The 16,714-nt window shown below is 39.8% G+C and overlaps 1 protein-coding gene across 1 annotated transcript in view; it reads right to left on the bottom strand.

The window, feature by feature from the left end:
* Positions 1-16,714, bottom strand: part of CNTNAP5 (contactin associated protein family member 5) — a 232,003-nt gene that overhangs the window by 33,946 nt on the left and 181,343 nt on the right. Inside the window, exons 16-20 of the mRNA XM_035900233.1 lie at positions 16,472-16,599; positions 16,113-16,283; positions 13,810-14,028; positions 4,937-5,176; positions 3,431-3,655 (exon numbers count right to left, since the gene is read on the bottom strand). Coding sequence (XP_035756126.1) covers positions 3,431-3,655; positions 4,937-5,176; positions 13,810-14,028; positions 16,113-16,283; positions 16,472-16,599 — 983 coding nt within the window. The remainder of the gene's footprint in view (positions 1-3,430; positions 3,656-4,936; positions 5,177-13,809; positions 14,029-16,112; positions 16,284-16,471; positions 16,600-16,714) is intronic.

Raw genomic sequence — 16,714 nt, 5'->3', positions numbered from 1 at the left:
TACTGCATACAATTTTTAAAGGCACATGCATGATTTAGAAGCGTAAGTATTAACTAATGGTGGAAAGAATCCCCAAGTCATCTTTAAAAACATCAACTTCGGAAAACTTACCCATAAGCTGCCAGGACATAAGCCAATTGATCAGAGGTAAAAACAACCTTGTGATATAGATGGGTTCTTTGGATGGGAAGTGATTCTAGAAATATTATCTGCTAGGCACTACCGAGCATCTCATTATATAGAAGGAGGTCATCTGTACAGGTCTAGAATTGTAGCTTCTACATTGGCATATGGTAGTACCCAACATCTGTCATAACTTTACCTCCTTCATGAACCAGCTGCCTTCTAAGGCTCCAAGCACTGGAAGGGCTTTCTGTGTGGGCAGCATTGATGTGAGTGGGTGAAGCCATGAGTGGGCATGAGCAGATAAATTATTTCCTTTCCCAGACCTGACACTGGCCTGTTAGGTAACTTTAAATGAATCATTTTACTACCACAATTCTAGTATCTCAACCAATATGTACTGTATCTTCTAATGACATGACCTTCTTTACAGACTGACAGTCCAAAGTGTGTTGGGGTTAAATGTGATTATTTATTAATTTTAGTGAAACCAATTGATTTTACAGGAAACATTTCAGGAAACAAACATCATATGGATTAGACCATAACTGCCTATACAAGTTCACTTTCATATAAGCCCTTTTTAATATAGTCTAACTATGAATAATTCTTGCAGACGCTTCCACTTCTTTTATGTTAAATGTTTAACATGGGAAGTGTGAATTACCAGAAACATTCTTCTCATTGTCACTTTTATTAACTAATAATTTGCCTAGTTATTTTGTGGATAATAGAAAAGAAGAATAACATGATACATGAGTAGTAGCTTGAAAAAGTATTAAAATATACATAAACACTTCCAATACAGTTTCTTAACAAGTGGAAAGGGTCTTGGGATTATGGTAAAGAATATTACTGCTCACCTCTTAAGTGAGAATGCCCATTTCCATTTCACCAGGAGCCTAACCTCTATTATAACCAATCGGTTATCCAGCAGGGACCTGCTTAGGCCCTACTATACGCTGTCAGACTCGGCAAGATTCCTTGAAAATGAGCCAATAAGGGAGAAGGAATCACCCTCACTTTTAATGCTACAAAGGACATTGTTATTCATAGTCCAGTAACTTTATGGCAGGCATAAACCTCTTGGAGGAAGAAAGAGTAACATATCCGAACATTATTTTCATTGGAATAATTTCAATTCCAACAAGACTAAAAAAATAAGAGGATATGAGATATAAAAAATTATTACATGTGGGACAAAATCAGAGAATCATAGAATGTTTTGGGTTGGAAGGGATCCCTAGAGGTCATCCAGTCCAAACCCCCCTGCAGTGAGCAGGGACACCGCTAACTAGATCAGGTTGCTCAGAGCCCCGTCCAACCTGGCCTTGAATGTTTCCAGGGATGGGGCCTCCACCACCTCTCTGGGCAACCTGTTCCAGTATTTCACTACCCTCATTGTAAAGAATTTCAAGGCAGAGAATATACATGACTGAAATGACTGTCTTGAAAGAATGACACAGAAGCATGCACAGAGTAATCCTGAAAGAGACCTTCAGGAGTTAACCAAGGTCAGCTAGTTATCTTTAAAATTCTTTGCATATAGTGCTACATTTTATAGTCCAGAGTTTTGGAGCCTGACATCTCACCAACCCACTAAACTACTATTATCTTAATTTTACAAGTGAGCAAACAGAGGTACAGATCTGAGAGAAGCACCATTGTTTAAATTGCCTGAGTGTGCCGTGAGCTGCTCCACCTAATTTCCAGAAGTACGGAGAGTCCCTATCTCCATCTGAACCAAAGCAGAGATCTGTGGGTGGTGCAGTTGCCAAAATACAAGGCTTATCTCTGCTCCTGCTGAGCTGCTACAAGAGATGCCGCTGCCCTAATCCCAACCCCTTCCCCAACCACCATTAGAGTCCCCCTTTTAAGAACTTCACACTTATAGCTTGCTTACGGTTGTATTTCATTAATAAGTCAATTGACTCATGTTTCTAAGGTCATTTTACACTACTCTGGCAGCAGTAAAGGTGATTTAAATGGATATTACTTTTTCATTCACTTTAGGGCTATTTTCAATTGCCTGAGTGGCATCAAGAGACCTGAGTGTAACTGAGAAGCAGATTCCAAGGTTTCACCTCAGCAAGGGCTTATCTTTGCCACCCTGGAGCTATGTGCTGGAATATTCATATACCTGAAAATCATAAACACTTGCCTCCAAGAGCAAATCAGAGAGGGAAATCTGGGACTGGACAGGAGAGGAGAGAGGGTTGCCTCAGTAGTCCCACCGCTCTGCTGCAACTTCACTTAAGGGAGATGGGTCCAGGCTGACACTGTCCCAGTCGCCCATCCCAGGGATTTGGATACTCATCCCGTGAGAGCCTGAATGCTAGCCACATGCCATAACAAGGAGATAAACTACTGCAAAGCCCATATGGAGAATAAAACCTTTTTTTTTTTTTTCCCCCCTTATAGTTTTATTTGACAGCACTTGAAAGCTTAGCTATTTTGGAATTTGCAAGGCTTCAGAGTGGTCTGGGTCATTTGGTCAAATGCACATATTCAGCCACGTAGCATTAACTTTCTATTGTTCTGCCACAGGCTAGTGACTCACCAATATGCTTACTCATCACTTCCAGTGCTCCAGTGCCTGATAACTCTTGAATAATTCAAACATCCCCATTTGTCTAGGATGATGTTTGTCTGGAGTGAGTTTTCTGAAAGCACTGCAAGGACTCAGGAGCCAGACTCCTACTGAGAAGACATAGGGCCTGTCCCCCTATAATCTTTACATGTATTCAAAAAGTCCCCACACCACTTCCTTTTAATAGAAAATGGATTCACACCTCATGTTTTGATCAGTGAACCTAGAAAAGTTCAACATTTTCTGGCTTTAATATTCAGACATACTGGCCATATTCCATTGAAACAACCCTGTGAAAGGCAATACATGTGCCAAGACAGAATGCAAAAGATAGAATAATAATATATTTCTGCACCAAGTGTTCTTGTGCATTCATGGTATTTCTCATTCCCTTATCTTGGAGGCCTAATGGATTTCAGTGTGGAATAAATAGCAAGGAATTGCTATTGTACAGTCTTGCCAAATGAAAGTCAAAGCACATTTTAAGTCCCAACAACATGATTATTCAAAGACTGAATAGGCAAGTGTAGCACTGAATGCCAAATAAAGGGACATAAACAAGAATGATGGCCATTTGCATGAACTGAATGCCATGAAGTTGATAAAGTTGCAGACACAGAAATGAACTTAAATCAGTGCAGAATTCTATGCTATCCTCACAAAAAACTTAACATAGTTACACTTGTCTCCCTTTGGTAGCAAATGAAGAGTACTTACCATTCTTGGAGAGAATCACTGCCAAATATTCATGAAAGTAGGTGTTGATGTACAGCAGAAGGCTTGGAGTATGTGCTGTGAGAAAGCTAAATGCAATATTTTCCTTGGACATAACAGCATCCGCATAAATGGCAGAGCTTGAGGTGCTTGCATTTTTTGTGACAGGATAAGGTTCTTGGAAAATATAGGTAATGGAAGTGCCGGCTTCAAATAACGCAGAAACCTCTGAAAGCATATACAAACCAAGGGAATAATTTCAGCTGCTGCATTTTCAGATCTCCCAGACAGGCATAGACATGAGCTGACTGCCTCAGGAGCAGAACGGTGCAAAATGCCCCTGATCCAGCTGACATCACTGTTCCTTAATTTGGATCAGCAGTGTGTCCTTCCTTACAGTCTGTCTGTCTGGCACAGGGAAGGACAGTGTATGGAGACAGGCCTCTAAAATCAACTTCAATATTTTAGTGCTGGAATCAGAGTTCCACAAGATGAAACAGGCCAAAATGTCTGTCAGCCAAATAAAAATGCTCGGTTAGCTGTCTTCTGACAGCTGATGTGTAAGGCAATATTCTCTATCTCCCCCCCAAAGTAAAGACAATATATTTGTCCTTTCCAGTCTCCTTTTTAAACAGTCATTTTTAAAGCAGCACATTGACCCAAAGACAGCCAGTAAGGGAAGCTGTCTTTGGTAGCTCCAAAAGAAGAAAAACATCTACCTGTGCATGCTCAGATCCCGAGAATTTTCAATAAACACAACATAGTCTGGCCATGAAATACACAGATGTAATAACAGCAGGTTTTTCTAATGTGAGGCACGGTAAAGTCAGGATGGTGATATCTTCACCTCTACAGTAGCATCTCCTAACAGGTCTCTATGTGGTTGTTTGATACGTCTCTCGTGGCATCGGTGCCAAATCCGCAGCTCACGTAAGTGAGCATAGTTCCGTGGACTGCAGTACAACTAAGCCAATTTACACCAGCAGATGATGTGGCCCACTTAGTAAATGTGTCATGTTTGTGATGTTTGGAGGGTTGTCACAGGAATGGCAAAAAATCATAAGATGACTACCTCTTTTTGTCACACCACTGCTCCAAAACTCTGTAAAGAAAAGCTCTCAAGACTTTGTGAAGGTGGACAAAGCTGGATGAGGTTTAAAAACAACTAAACTAAACATTCAGACATGGGCAGACAACTGTTATGAAAAATGTCAGCCCTATTTGTTAATGTCTGGGCCAAATTATATGCAATCGACTACAGGAATCAGCGTGGGATATAGCTGGTAACTTTAATAGTACAATTAACACCATTTTAACTCCTGAGCCCATGACGGGAAGTCAACAAAAGGAAGCATTAGAGCCTGCTTAAGGTAAACACTTGGTGATGCTGATGGGACAGCTGATATTAGAATGTCTTCTTGTAACATGGGGGACACCAAGCTGACATGGGTAAAGTTGTGTTGTAATTCAGAGACCACTAAGGACTTAGGATCAACGCTCGCTGCCTACCTTCCTTGCAGAAAGGTCCTTCATAGGCCGAGTTGGTACAATCACAGGAGTAACCATTATACTTCTCTACGCATTTTCCTCCATTGTGGCACAGGTTACCATAACTGCTGCAATGTCCTGGACATCCAGGTTTAACACCAGGTGTCATTTTAGCTCGCTCCTCAAGGTCAAGTTTCTGTCCATTTAAATGCAGAGATCGAATGCATCCCAAAAATCCCTTTTGTCTGGAAGCTGTTCCCCCTGAAAAAGAGACAAAAAAGGGCATGCATTCATTGTGAGTCTGCACAGTAATCAAAGCCCTGAAGCCCAATCCAGAGGTATAAATATGAATCCATGAATTTTAAAAAATATTATCTGTTATATATCAATGCATACAGTGGCAAAAGATGACAGATGGACAGCCCTGGAAACTAAAGGTCTCTATTTATCTTTATGAAAGGACTAAAAAGCTGTATGTGACACTTTTTTGTTGCCATTCTTCTCTTTCCTGCCTTATCTACTGCCCTGTCTGGCATTTAAACTGCAAATTCATTTGGAAGAAAAGATTAGCTTCTTTATCGTATGTCTGCATATCACCTAACACATGAGAAACCCAAACCTAAATTTTTTTTTTCTATTTGTTGCCATAGTACAGAGTATAAATAACACCCTAATCCCAACAGCAGGTGAGTTACACATGCTGATGAGTCCAGATAGCAGGGATGAATCACATTCAGCACGAGGCCTGCTGGCTGAAGGGAAATGACTTGAGTCAGAATTTATGCTTGACTTCCCAACCTGATGTTGCATGTGAATGGTTGTTGTAGGCGAGAAACATGAGTTCAGGTCACAGTTGTGTTATTTATTACAATTGTTAAACATAATTGCATTTCTTCCTGAAGACTAGAGCTGTATGGATCTATGCAAGAGGGCAGCTCAGTCTCTACAAGCTAACTAGCTTCTTACCTGCCCAATGAAATTCCTAACAGTGTTACGATGAAGACACTTTCCATAAGAGGTGGTCTCTGAGAATGATAATGAAGATGAGTATTAGTGTACTTTGTGAAAAAAACACCATTTTTCTTATTGAAGGCTTTGTTTGGCAGTTGCCAACATTTTGCTATTGAAGATACTGCAATTTTGATTGCTGCTAAAAAATCTAATTCTGGTTCAGGAGTTATCAGCGTTTGTAGGCTCTGAAATACTAGCTTTATTGGTGATTCTCCTGCAAAAGTAGTATGAAAGAAGTTATCTTTCCAAATTGTTCTTCCGTAGAAGTTGGTTCTATATCAAAGTACATGAGGTAAGAGATTAGGTCTTTTGATAAGTCCTTGCAGAAGAGCAGGTGGTTTTTTCATAAATTGTTTAATTAAAGCAATACTGTTGCGAACTAAGGAGAATGAAGCAACAGTCTGAAAAGCAATCTCACCAAACCCCTGCTGTTCTGCTATACCATTCTAGCATACTTTTCTTTCTGGTACACCAATAGTAGAAATACTGGATTTGAATTGGAATAATTGAACTATAGATGGTATGTGTGAGAAAGCTTTATTTCATGCTAATTTTATGATGCCTTTCTCAGAGAATCAAATAATTTCAAATTCCTCTTTAGCCAGCTATTCTTTTCAGGTGAGCAAATGTTATCTCACTTATTTTAAAGGCCCTCTAAGCACAGGAATTGGGCCTTCTGCATTTCCTGCACTGTGGAGATTCCTTTTCTTTGGAGATTTCACTCCAAACCCAAACATATCGTACAGAATTTTCAGTAATGTCCAAATAAGTAGAAACATGATTTCTCCCCTTAGGGTTACTGGTTACTCTGTTTTCTTTTGCATGGGAGGTAACCACAAATATTACAAGGATGAATGACAGTTTCCTTGCCTCTTCTCTCTGCACACGTAAAACCCTCAGCTGTAACATTTAACGAATGAGTACAAACTATTGCTAATTATTCCACAGATGTCACGTTTATTGCACTACGCATGTTCTCACTGCTCTCTAAAGCACTTTGGAAAGCCATGTAAACTAAGTTTCTCACTCTTCTAATGTCTGGAGAGTATATAGCTTAACAGAAACCATCTATATGATCCTAGATCTACACAGTGGATGCAAATTTGTTTATTATTTGGGCATTTGGGCAGTTTTCTTCAATTGACTAGGCCTAACCTTCAAATACATTCTTGCAAAACAGAGAAAACCTGAAACCAAACAGACAAAACTCTTCCTCAAATTAGGCTTTACTCTAACAGGCCTGTTGGACTGGGCAATTTCATGGATGAGACCTAAATGTTTTGTTCAGGAAAACAGATTTTAGGATAAGCCTCAGGACCTTAAACACCAAGGTTAAGGGTGTTCTTTGCCGAGTGGAGGTGACAGTCAAATGAGCCATGCAGTTTTCAGGCAGGCATTTATGCAGCTGAATTTTACTGAAAAGCCTTGGGGCAAGGAAAAGAGTCTGAGAGGAGGGGGCAAGAAGCACACAACTGAGCACTCATACTGTAGCTTGGTGACACAAATGGCTAAATAATTAACATTCTATCAAGTAATTGAGGATTTGCTTTAAAAAGCAAAGGACTTTTTGTTGGTAAGAACTGGATTAGGGAGGCTGAAGCAGCGTGAGTGGGTGTTAGCATTCTTGTTTTATGTAACTGATATGAAGAAAATGAAAGAGCATGGGAGTAATGGGAGTATAAGAATAATAATTATTACTCAGGAGTAGGAGAACTTGCTATGATATTCCTCAGAAGACATCCAAGTCACATTTGTTAGTCTCAAACTGAAAGTTCTACAAAGCAGTCTGGATACACAAGGAGTTAAGTATTAATCTTCCTCCTGGCCTCCAAAATATCCCAGTGTCTACAGATGCCTTTAAACACAACAGTAAACAAAGTATGTCCCTTCTTTTTCTCTCCTTCCTTTTTCTGTCTCCCAAGAAAGTTTCTCAGATGTTGACTCTCTCTGGAGTGTGTTGCATTTGGACTGTCTACAACAGACAGAGGAGATTCACCCCAGGATTCCTCGCTCCCTTGCTCCAAAGAGACAAAGACAAAGCCGGGAACCCAAGCACTTAACTTTCCTAGTCTGCTTAATATCCCAAATGAATAGCACAAAAACTTCTGATCAAGGCTTTATGCATCAGATTGGCTTCTTAGGATTTGTATTTTCCTTCTCTGATGTTACCAATCTGAGTGCAAATCCCGTTCTCAAAGAGGTCTGCGAGGACTCTTTCCACCCCGCCTTGTCCCCATACTGGAGTGTTACGGTCATGCCTTCTCCACTAGGTAAACCAGAGTTTCATCTCAGACTGCACCACAAGAGGAGATGATGACACACCTCCTCCGGGACCACAGGGATATACCAGAAGACAGCCGTGCTATCCAAAAGGATGTCACTCAGTTTGAATGCTGCAAGCGACTGTCCATTGAAAGGGATGACTTTTGCCTGTCCCTTCAAAGCAAGTAATGTGCCAAACCAGCCTGCTGCGGGGCAGTTTGGTGCAGTTGATATTATCTAGCCTGTACATTTTTGGGGGGTTTTCTCCTTCTACTGTAATATTTTTAAATTAACAGAAGAAACATAGCCAGGTGCAAGGATATCCATGCTGTGACTGAGGATTATAAAGCAGCCTAAAGCAGTTAGATACCCAAGACTGACTAAAAGAAAGTGAGAAATGGTTTTCTAACTCCTTTAGGCTGCTTTAAAATCCAAGTTTGTTTGTGAGTATACTGGCAATGAAGTCATTTCTCCCTTCACTTTGCACACACAGAAAGGTATCTCAGAAGCCTGCCGCATATTCCATGTGTGCCGATGTCAGCCTTAAGCAGGCTTTCTGTCTTTATTCTAAGTGATTGCAACAAGTGTAGCTGTAGAAAAACTCTGCATTACTCAATCTACATTTTCTCTTACTGACTACACAGAACTGTTTCTCCATAACAGAGAGAAACCATAATTGGATACAGTCAGATATTTATAGGAAGTGATGGAATAAAACAAGAATGGTATGGAAAGAAATGACACCCAGATTCCAGCATTTCTGTGAATACAATAAATAGTATGAACATATGGGAAGAAAGATCTGATTCTTGGCTCTATCAATTCCTTTTATACAATAATGATGTATAAAATTGACTTTGGGGTAAACAGAAACCACTACACAAGTGCATCTTCACAGGATGTGTATAATTTGTGTGAACTTCTCTATCTGAAATGTTGTACCAGCTCCAAAATCAAAGTATTTTTGGGTGCATTAGTGTACATATAATGAATTATGATTACTTTATGCTTATCAAGGCTAGGAGCAAGTGAAGATGCTTTCCCGCAGATAGTACTGTTAATCCAAGTAATGTAATGTCGTGATTCCCAGCTGGGATGGGGGAGAGAATTGGAAGAGCAAAAGTAAGAAAACCCATGGGTTGAGATAAGAGCCATTTAATAACTGAAATGTAATAATAACAAAAAAAAATTGTAATGAAAAGAAAAGCAAGAGAGAGAAACAAAACCTGGGAAAAACAATGATGCAACTGCTCAGCACCTGCTGACTGACGGCCAGCCTGTCCCTGAGCAGCAATTCCTGCCCCCTGGCCAACTCCCCCCAGTTTATATACTGAGCATGACGTATATGGTACGGAGTAGCCCTTTGGCCAGTTGGGGTCAGCTGTCCTGGCTATGCCCCCTCCCAGCTTCTTATGCACCTGCTTACACTGTCCTTGACTAGTGTAAGCACTACTTAGCAACAACTAAAACATCAGTGCGTTATCAACCTTATTCTCATCCTAAATCCAAAACACAGCACTATGCCAAACACTAGGAAGAAAATCAATTCTATCCCAGCTGAAACCAGGACATGTAGTGTGAGTTCAAGCCCAGTAAGATGTGCCTAATGTTCAGAGATGCTCCACAGAAATGCAGTTTAAGAAAATAAACCACACCCATGGTTATACCTACGCACATAGAGCAAGTTGAAAATTGATTTTTGCCCTAACAATGACCCAGACAGGCTTAAGTTCAAGAACATGCACAACTCAGAATTAGCATAGGGACAGTGTAAGTCATGGTGAAACTCCCAGGTTCTGCTATAGTCTCTGAACATCTGTATTTCTCTTCTGGAGTAAGCAACCATGACATCTAAACACTGAACTCACTGTCGATATATATTAGTCAGTATCCCTCTGAGACAACTGAGGTTCTCATTTTTCACAGTCTCCAGGTCACAGTTTTGCATTAGTTCACAATCAGTGTTTTCCCCATCTAAACAGGACTAAACAGTTGTGATTTGGGGTTGTTTTGGTTTGGTTTCTTCTGGAAGATAATATCTGCTCACACGTGTGGTATATTTGTTTTTAATTCCTCACCCAAATTTAGGAGAGAGAATATTATGTTCTCCTATATTTCAAGAAAATTGGTAGCAGGGTAAATAAGAGAGAAACAGCATCAAGGTCTCCACTCAGGAAGACAGAAGTGTGAATTCATCCCTTACTGGACATAAAAGAAGCTACACACATAAAAGAGAAATCCTTCACTGCGCTTAGTCATTGGAAAATCCTCAGTAAAAGCCTAAATCTCCTAAAATACCTTGGTCAGTCAATCTGAAGATAAACTTCGAAGGCAAGTCAGGCCTTCTTAACTCCCACCCTTACGAAGTCTTTAAGGGCTGATTAACTTCCTCACAACGGGTCAGTATCGCCGGATCAGAAGTAAACGAAGCAGAGCTCCAGCACTGCCTACAACTGACTGTTTTGTTAACACGGCTGGAGAAGGTTCGACTTTCTTTACTATAAATCATAGAAAGTAAAAAGTCTGTTTGACAGGTCAACTTTAAAAAAAAACTAACAACAAACCAACAAACTAACATAAAAACCCAAGAGCTACATTCTTCTATTACATACAGTTCCAGATATATCTGGGTTTTGGGTTAAGAAGGAAAAATCTGGCCAAAACAGAAGTAAATAACTCATTCATAAAACAGGCAGAAACAGCCGACAAGGAATTAATTGGTCCAAATTAGCAGAACTCCTTTAAAATTATGGTATATCCCAACTGCCCCATAGTCCAATTTTACAAATGTCCAAATTTATGTTTTATGTGTGATCTACTCCCTATATAACTCCCTAAAAAGACACAAAACTGCCTCACATATACTGCATATAGGCTGATGTCTCCGAAGCGACAGGAAAATAATTGTAGTTTGAAAGCTACAGTGGATCTGCATTCGATCATCATCATAATGCTACATGATACTAATATAGTTCCTTCATCCCAAAGGATCAATAAATCCTTCCAGAAGATAAATAAACTAAATTAAATTTTGACATTGAGCCTTATTTATGAGATTTACAAAATATTTGAATTGATTCTGGAGAAGAATCAAGAAAAAAAGAAGGTTATATCTTAATGACTAGCTATATCCAGTGTGGAAGCAAAGTTCCATGTTTAAATGGAATGAAATAGGGAGATTCAATCAAAAAAAAAATTTGAATATTTTAAAAACAGCAAATCATGTCAGTTATACAGATTATTAATTAAGAATGTGCATACTAATTGTGGAAACCATTTAATCACTGTCAGTATGCAAAATGCTGCAGAAACAAATATGTTGTGGATTATAGGGGGAGTAGGGAGTAATATTATGTGCTGCTGCTGCTTCTTTCCTTTTTACAATACTGTTTATGCATTTATTTTTCAGATGGGATAAAATTCACTCTGCATGGCTGAGGTATTAAATCAGTTGCTTCCTGTTAGAGATTGGAATGAGACCTTCAGTACAGCCAAATTATGCCACATCTGTGTATTGTTGGACTTCTGCCACCTCTCCCTGGAGCACCCAGGGACAGACAATGTCAGAATCAGGAGGCTGCCCAGGTTTCTACCTCTCCTGACTACTCTTAGGAAAAGGGAGTCACGGACAGTTTTGGCCTTCAGTATGGTAGAGCTAAGGGCTGAAAAAGCCCTCAAAATGGTTTTCTGTCCTTTTTGTTCAGGGTTCTGTAAAAGTGTGGATAGAGAACTGAATGCAATCTATTTACTACACAGTGACCACTTTTCACCTCTTGCCTGAGATAAAGTAACTATGTCCTAGAGTTTACTGTAATTATTAAGTACAATCAGAGGAAAAACTTAGGTTGGAAGTCACTGCTGGAGATCAACTGGGCCAACCTGTTCCTCAAAGCATGACTACATTCAGATGAGGTACAGATTCACTTCTCCACCAAGACCAGCGGGTCTTTCTGCATAGCTGCTACCCATCCACTCAGTCCGCAGCTTGTACCAATGCGTGATGCTCTTCTGCCCCAAGAGCAGGGCTTTGCATTTGTCTTTGCTGCCAAGGCTTCCTGTTGGCACATTTCTGTGTGGACATCCTTAACTACCATGGATTTCCCTGATGCAAGTCATCGATTATGTCAAATTAAAACCACCGTGAAGCTCGTTCAGGTAACCTGTTTATTTTTCTGAGGCAGAGAAGCAAGCTTATAGGCAGGTATTGCTTTTCAGATGTGAGATGGTAACCAGCTGATATATATGACATATCTGATAGTTGACTTATGATAAATCCTTTGTATTTACTCCTTTAAAAAGACACAACCAAAAATTTGCAAAAGTCTATCCAGTCATTAAATTCTCTAATTTTTCTAACTGGAAACAGCACCTTGGCTAGATTTCTCTGATGTTTCTAAGGTGTCTCGCGGCCCAACCCTACTGCTTTCAGGCCTGGCCTCCCGCAGAACGTGTTCTTAGGATCATCTTAGCATTTGAGAAACTAGTGATTAGCAGAATGCTACATACCAATAACCAGAAACCTTGCACTATGACGGTCTTAAGCCTCCCTCCTGTGAGTTCTTCTGTGAACTTTCCTCTGGGGAGTCTATGAGAGACCATTTTAGCTACAAATCAACAGCTACGTGGGAAGGACTCCTGGCCATTGATGCAGCTGTATCTATTTATTAATAGATTCATTCCTTATGTTCAGAGCCCAGTAATTACTGCACACAAACACTATAAAAAGCTCAAATAAATACCCAAAAAATCTTCTTAAATCAAAGGGTATGGAAACACAGGTAAACTTTATTAAAATGAATTGATAGATTGAGGTTTGCTATAGCATTTCACCTAAGGAAGAGAATCTATTTTAAGGAAAGAATCAGTACTTACCTGAGTGGCCCTGAATAAGAAGCAGGTTACAACCCATTCTATCACAGAGCAGATTACTCAGAAAGACAGGGTTTGAATATAAAAAAGGGAGAAGTCCCTTTGTAATCCCTGATTATATTATCAAATACAAGCTGGTCTCAATCTAGGTTTCATTTGCAAGGGAGATAGGGAAACAAATTATATGCAAACAGAGATTTTTCTTCTTTTTTTTTTTTTCCTATTTTTTCCCCCTTTGAAAGAACACCTTCAGTTAAAATAACTGTATTTGCACTGACTGTGTTCATAGCTCTCTCACGCATGCACTCTATGGCCAAATAAGGGGTTTGCAGGCATGCTTGAAGGAACAGACTTTGAGACCATACTGTAATCAGGCTTTGCCCCAGAAACTTATATGATGAATTTGTACCTTTTACATTGCATCTAAAAAGAGATATTGCATTTCCTACAGCAAATTACACAGCCAGTGCTGCACAAGAAGAAATACTATGAATTCTTTGACAATAAGTATTTTTCAAGCAATCTTAGACCCTAAAAATACCATCTAGTATAGTATGGTTAAACTATGGTTAGTGCTTTTTGAGTGTAAAGGCAATAGTTTGGGTTTACTGCATGTTGCCTATGGAGGAGTGGAAGAAGTGAAAGCAGAATCAGGTCACTGCATGCAAGCTCAATGGTGAAACAATAACATCGCCAAGCTACGGACATAGAAATATTGTACATATCTATGAAAACGTTTAAATGGTCCCTACCTACGAATAACTGGCTGTTGAGCTGCAAGCGGAAGTGCCCCTCAGCAGGTGCCTCCAGGACCTTCTTGGGGAGGCTGTCCACCTGGAGAGAGGTTTGCTTGAGGTTCCTCTCTGCTCGGACGTAGTGCCACTGGTTGTCATTCAGGGGCGTGGGAGACTTCACAGTGGCTTCTGTGGGGCCATTCCCAACATCTATGGAGAAGGTGATCTCTTTAGGGGCTGGAGTAGATAAACAGATGTGAAGAAGAAATGAAGGTCTGAATTAAATCGTAGTTTTGACATCAAGAAATCTTACATAAATATAGGGTCCATTAACTTTTATGTCAGCAAATAGTACAGCATCATTTACCTCCCACCTCCTACACAGCAGCTTATACATAAATCTAAGCCTGCAGCCTCACTGTTTGATCTCTGCTGTGATTATGCTTGGCTGTGGGTACCCATCTTTTTTGTTATAACAATTACAATGCTCTAGAAATAGTAGTTTATTCTCTTTTTGAAGTAAAAGTGCCAGATGCTGTACAAAAGTCACACAATGGTAGCAAAGATTTTGGGCAAATAATGCTAAGATGGGGGAAAGGGTGAAAGAGCTCTTTCTGACTAAATCTTTGAAAATGCACGCAGTTAACAATCATAGAACTTGGCTGCAAATGGTAGGAGAGAATTCTACAAGCATTCGTTTGCCTGAATAAGCCTGACCCAGGAAGCAAGGAAAAACAGATGAGCAAAACTATTCATTGGTGATCCTAAACTAAAGGGGCATATGTAACACATGTCCAGAGAAAGTAAGGCTCCTAGAAACAGGACGATAATTGAAAAACAACAGCCATATAAAGTAGTCCATCTCGCTCTGCTGGAAGCCTGAAACACTCTTGCTACTGATTATTTTTCCTCTTCCTAAAATGCTAAATACACCAGAAAGACCAAGAACCAGGTCCACAGACCGCACAACCAGAAGGTTGTGGATTGAAAATTCATAAAAACCTGTTCTTTCAAGCCCAACAAATTGGATAGGTCTGGTTTTGGAAGCTGCTTCTTAGATAGTTAAGATAGGAAACACTCCACAGGGAGAGACAAAGATCTATTCTGAGCCCTGCATCTGCTGAAAGGCCGTTTCCCTTCGAAGCAGCTGGTCTGCAGAACTTCCTTTATACAAGGCCTTTAGGCTGCAAATTCCATCTGGCAGCAAGAAACACAACACAAAACTATTAATGAGAAGCCTAAGTTTAAAAGATAAGACTTTCCCCAAACTTTTAAATAACTCATTTATCTGGGATTACAGATGTAACACATGTACAAAAGTTTTCGCTAAACAATCCTCTGAGTTGTTTGCAGTGTTTGTTATATTTGATATCAAAATGACTTTTTTTTACTTCTATATCCCTGAGAAAGAAATGCAGTACACTGAAGAACAACCAAATTGGACTTTGATGTGCAATTAGTAGTAAATCATACCTCATTACCTTGTGATAATGCACCATGACATTTACCATTGGTTTAATGAATCGAAGGGCCTTGGGGCCCTGTTTTATTAAATTTTACGTTGAGGTTATTATAAGCATATTATAAAATGCATAGCACTCAGTTTGTTTTTCCTAAGCTTGACAGAATTTGGAAAACAGAAGTCATATTTCATATGAAAGCCATGGTACCCTTTTGGCACTAATAAATATTTGAAGTCATCAGAACAGGAGTGAGGGAAAATCTCACTAATTAAGTTCCCTGCTACCCTCCTTTATATACTGAGTAGCAGTTGTGCTGCAGTCACTTACTAGGTTTTGAAGTATTCAAGGCTCATTACAACTGTCACTGACTTATCTTGCATTAGCATCCTGCCCTTCACAGAGTCTCACCTCACAGCTGTACCACACACACTGAGTTCCTCTGAAATGGTAGGGCGGCATCAGACTGGGTAGGTTGCTGATACAGAAATAAAAGTAACCTCAGAGTGGTTGTGTTAAATTTTTCGTCTTTCAACTAAAATTACAGTCTACAGGTACATCTAACCTGTAGCTTTTTCTCTAAGGAGCAAACCCAAAAATTAATATTAGTGTTGAAAAAGTAAATTCCATCACCCGTTTAAGAAAGATAAACCTAGCCATAACAATATTAAATGTAATGACCAAGGCTATACAGGGAAACTCTGAGAAGAGAGGTAGATAAGTAATGAGTCTTTATTCCTCCATCTTATCCTCTTCAGACACCTCCAACTGTCTCAAGACAGAAGAAAATATGTCCTTCCCACTTCACTGCAGCTGTCAAATGAGGCAAATACACCAAGATTTCTCGACGGTGAAACTTACAGCTTATTTCAACTCGTATGAAGTCTTTAATCCCAAGGTTTTCCAAGAACACCCCAGAGACGGCGGTAGTTTTGAAGAAGAAGGAGATGTCTGCGCTGACTTCAGCGTGGAAGGTGGGGAAGTGCAGGTAGGAGGCCTCCGTGTTGAAGGAAGCAGCGTTCCAGAACTGCCCTGCAAATACAACCCCCTTCTCTATAGTTAATTGGCACGGGACAGCAGCTGCAAGCTGCATGTAGAAAGCCACCTTTCATCAGATAAACACGTTTTCAAAAAAAAAAAAAAAAAAAAAAAAAATCCAAAACCAAAAAGAAAGAGGGAACATGCTGTACCTATGGAAATGGAGAAGAGCTAGTACTCACTGTCTCCATAGCAACGCAAAGGGCCGATTTTCCAAGCAGCCTCAGAATTTGATCTGTTTGTGTCAGTGATCACTATCTGAGTTACAGGCAAATGGTCTTTGAAAGCAAGGAGGCCAGTATCATTTGTCCTGGATTATAATAAACAAACAGAAAGAGACAGATTAACCACAGACAAAATCCCCAGCATTCCTTAAGCAAGGAAACACTTGAAAGATGCTCACTTAAAGATGAAAGGTCGTTTGC

This window comes from Egretta garzetta, unplaced genomic scaffold, assembly GCF_000687185.1.
Source record: "Egretta garzetta isolate BGI_Z169 unplaced genomic scaffold, ASM68718v1 scaffold48, whole genome shotgun sequence".
Lineage (NCBI taxonomy): Eukaryota > Metazoa > Chordata > Aves > Pelecaniformes > Ardeidae > Egretta > Egretta garzetta.
This window is presented reverse-complemented; position numbering and strand designations above follow the sequence as displayed.